Source organism: Osmerus mordax, chromosome 4 (assembly GCF_038355195.1).
Source record: "Osmerus mordax isolate fOsmMor3 chromosome 4, fOsmMor3.pri, whole genome shotgun sequence".
Taxonomy (NCBI): domain Eukaryota; kingdom Metazoa; phylum Chordata; class Actinopteri; order Osmeriformes; family Osmeridae; genus Osmerus; species Osmerus mordax.
Window position 1 is genome coordinate 5,913,759 of NC_090053.1, and position 2,433 is coordinate 5,916,191.

The window sequence follows — 2,433 nt, forward strand, 5'->3', positions numbered from 1 at the left end:
TATTGTCAAATATTTATTAAAATACATAAGAAACAACACAATCAACATATCTGTAAAACAAGAGTATAAAGATATTTTTTCTGAAATCAATCAGGTGACTTTATAAGTCAAAAGGATGAGCAAAAGAACATTGATAATTTCACTATGTTATGTTAAGAAAATACATATCTGGAAGCATATTATGTTTCTACTCTTAAGAGTTGACAATAGTGTAGAACATAATACTAGTGTAGAGCATAGACATCAAAGTGAAGAGTTCTGACGAAGCTCTGTAAAACTTGTGCGTGCTATGATTTTTCAAAAACCTCTTTGTCACCTGTCTTTGATGAGTGGTAACTACAAAATCTGATAAGAAGCAGAATATACTGTTACAAAAAGACATGAAAATAAACGTTGACCATTTCCATCCTTTTGAAAATCCAAGGACACGTTGCATTTTCGAGACTGTTTCAAGTTAAATTTTGTTGTTTGAAGTAATCTAAGATAGCAAAGGAATACATCTCAGTGGTGTATTGAACACTGTGTCTCTGGTAACACTTCTCTATATGCAGCTTTAGCAACATAACCAGCCAGTATTAGCATTACTGGTAGAGTTATTTACAAAAGAACACAAATGCAAAATACAGTAATATACATTGATATGAGAATATATATATGTTTTGTTGTAGAAAGTGGCCTTTATTTTTTTAAGCCAATGGCATCTACGCTTGCTGGAGCGGATAGGCCAACAGTTCAGTTCAGTTAATTAACTGTTAAGCTAATTAGTTAGTTCTCGGTATCAGGTGAATGTTGAAAGAAGGGATAAAATGGGAGTGTGCAACCACCAGGAAGTGGGCCTGTGCTTTCCCCTTACTGGGTGGAGTCGGAGTCACTGGAGTCCAGGCTGGCCTGTGTAGATGTGGTGGTCCGGCTGTTGAGGGTGGTGGAGCAGTGGAGCGCCTGTGTGCTCCTCCTCAGGTTCTCCAGCGACTGCAGGAATGACCGGCGAGCTCTCTCCTCCTCCAACGGGGATGCTCCTTCCTCCTCCACTTCTGCAATCTCAGCGAAGGTGACAGGCTGGGTTTTAAAGCGGGCTTCCCGGGGCCGGCGAGGACGGCTTTTACCCCGGGCTGGGCCCTTCGGGACAGGCAGTTGCTGAGGGAACTCCTCCATGGCTGAGGCTAGCAGATGGGCTGGAAGTACGTGGAAGCTGGAAGTGTCCAGGGGTATCTGACGCACAGTGGCCATGTTGGCAAAAGGGCCTCTGAACCAAATTTCAAAAGATCAAGTGTGCACTCAGGTTTGAAACTGGGAGTGAAACAAGGTGTCAGATGAGACAAAAAAAATTAAGAAAACAGAAATAAACAATTTCTGTTTTTTCCCCCCACTTACTTCTTGCAGTTTCTTTTCTCAGATGCCTCCGCTTCAATCTGAGTCTATCTTAGAGGACAGTGCGAGAAAGTTTCCAGTAATGGCACATCAAACGGTAACGTTATATCAGTGCCTGTACTGAGAAAGGCTTTTAGGTGTCACGGTCTGCTCTTCAAATCGTTCAGTCCTCGTAAATGTGAACCGGTCTGAATCTTTGAATCTTTTTCCCTCCACTTTATTTCTGTCTCTGCATCTCTTCCTTTCTCTCTCCGTTCCAAGTTGTCCCTGTCTTGGTTTGTAAATGCTACTGCCACAGAAAGCTTCAGTGCATGCTTTTATAGTGCCTCTCTACCCCTCCCTCTCTCTTCCCACTCCTCTCTTTTTTAGAGTCCCTCCCTCGTTCCAACACTCTCAGTCATGGTTCCGGCTTCCATAGCAGACGGTCAGTGTCAGCCTCCCAAAATAAAAAAAAGTGTGTGTGTGTGTGTGTGTGAGAGAGAGAGAGAGAGAGAGAGAGAGAGAGAGAGAGAGAGAGAGAGGGGTAAAAAGAAAGAGGAAAGGGGGATTAACATGGTAGTGAGAGAGAGGAAAACAAATACTGAAACAAACACAAAGCCATGGTTGGGTAGTCTGTCTCAAGGTGCATACACAGTCCTTCAGTCTACACTTATGGGACATGCCACGTGTCAGCTGTGTAGTTGGAAGGTACTCATGAACATGGACTATACCTTCCTCTTACCCACATGGAATATCAGCTAAATGTGCCATTAGAGTGCACCCACATATTTAGTGACCACAAGATACAATAGTTGTAGTTTTTTTATCCACTATGTATCTCTATCTCTCACACCATAGAAAGACAGACAGACACAGAGAACTTCCAGACTTCTAGAACTTCCAACTTCCTGGACGTTGGGATGTATTAAATGTTGCCATGGCAACCCACAGACAAACATTGGAGCCCCCCCCCCCCCCCTCTCCACTCCAAGATTGGCAAAATAAACATCATCACCTTCAGTATGACATAGTGATGACGACTATATCTTTGGGCCTGGCTGATGACTCATCAGATTATGTAAATCA

At 43.0% G+C, this 2,433-nt stretch overlaps 1 protein-coding gene across 1 annotated transcript; it reads right to left on the reverse strand.

The window, feature by feature from the left end:
• On the reverse strand, positions 1–1,648 carry c4h11orf96 (chromosome 4 C11orf96 homolog). The gene has a single exon (XM_067235095.1). It carries the CDS (start codon positions 1,225–1,227, stop codon positions 850–852), a length of 378 nt encoding a protein of 125 aa, XP_067091196.1. The 5' UTR covers positions 1,228–1,648; the 3' UTR covers positions 1–849.
• Positions 1,649–2,433: the final 785 nt, after the last annotated feature.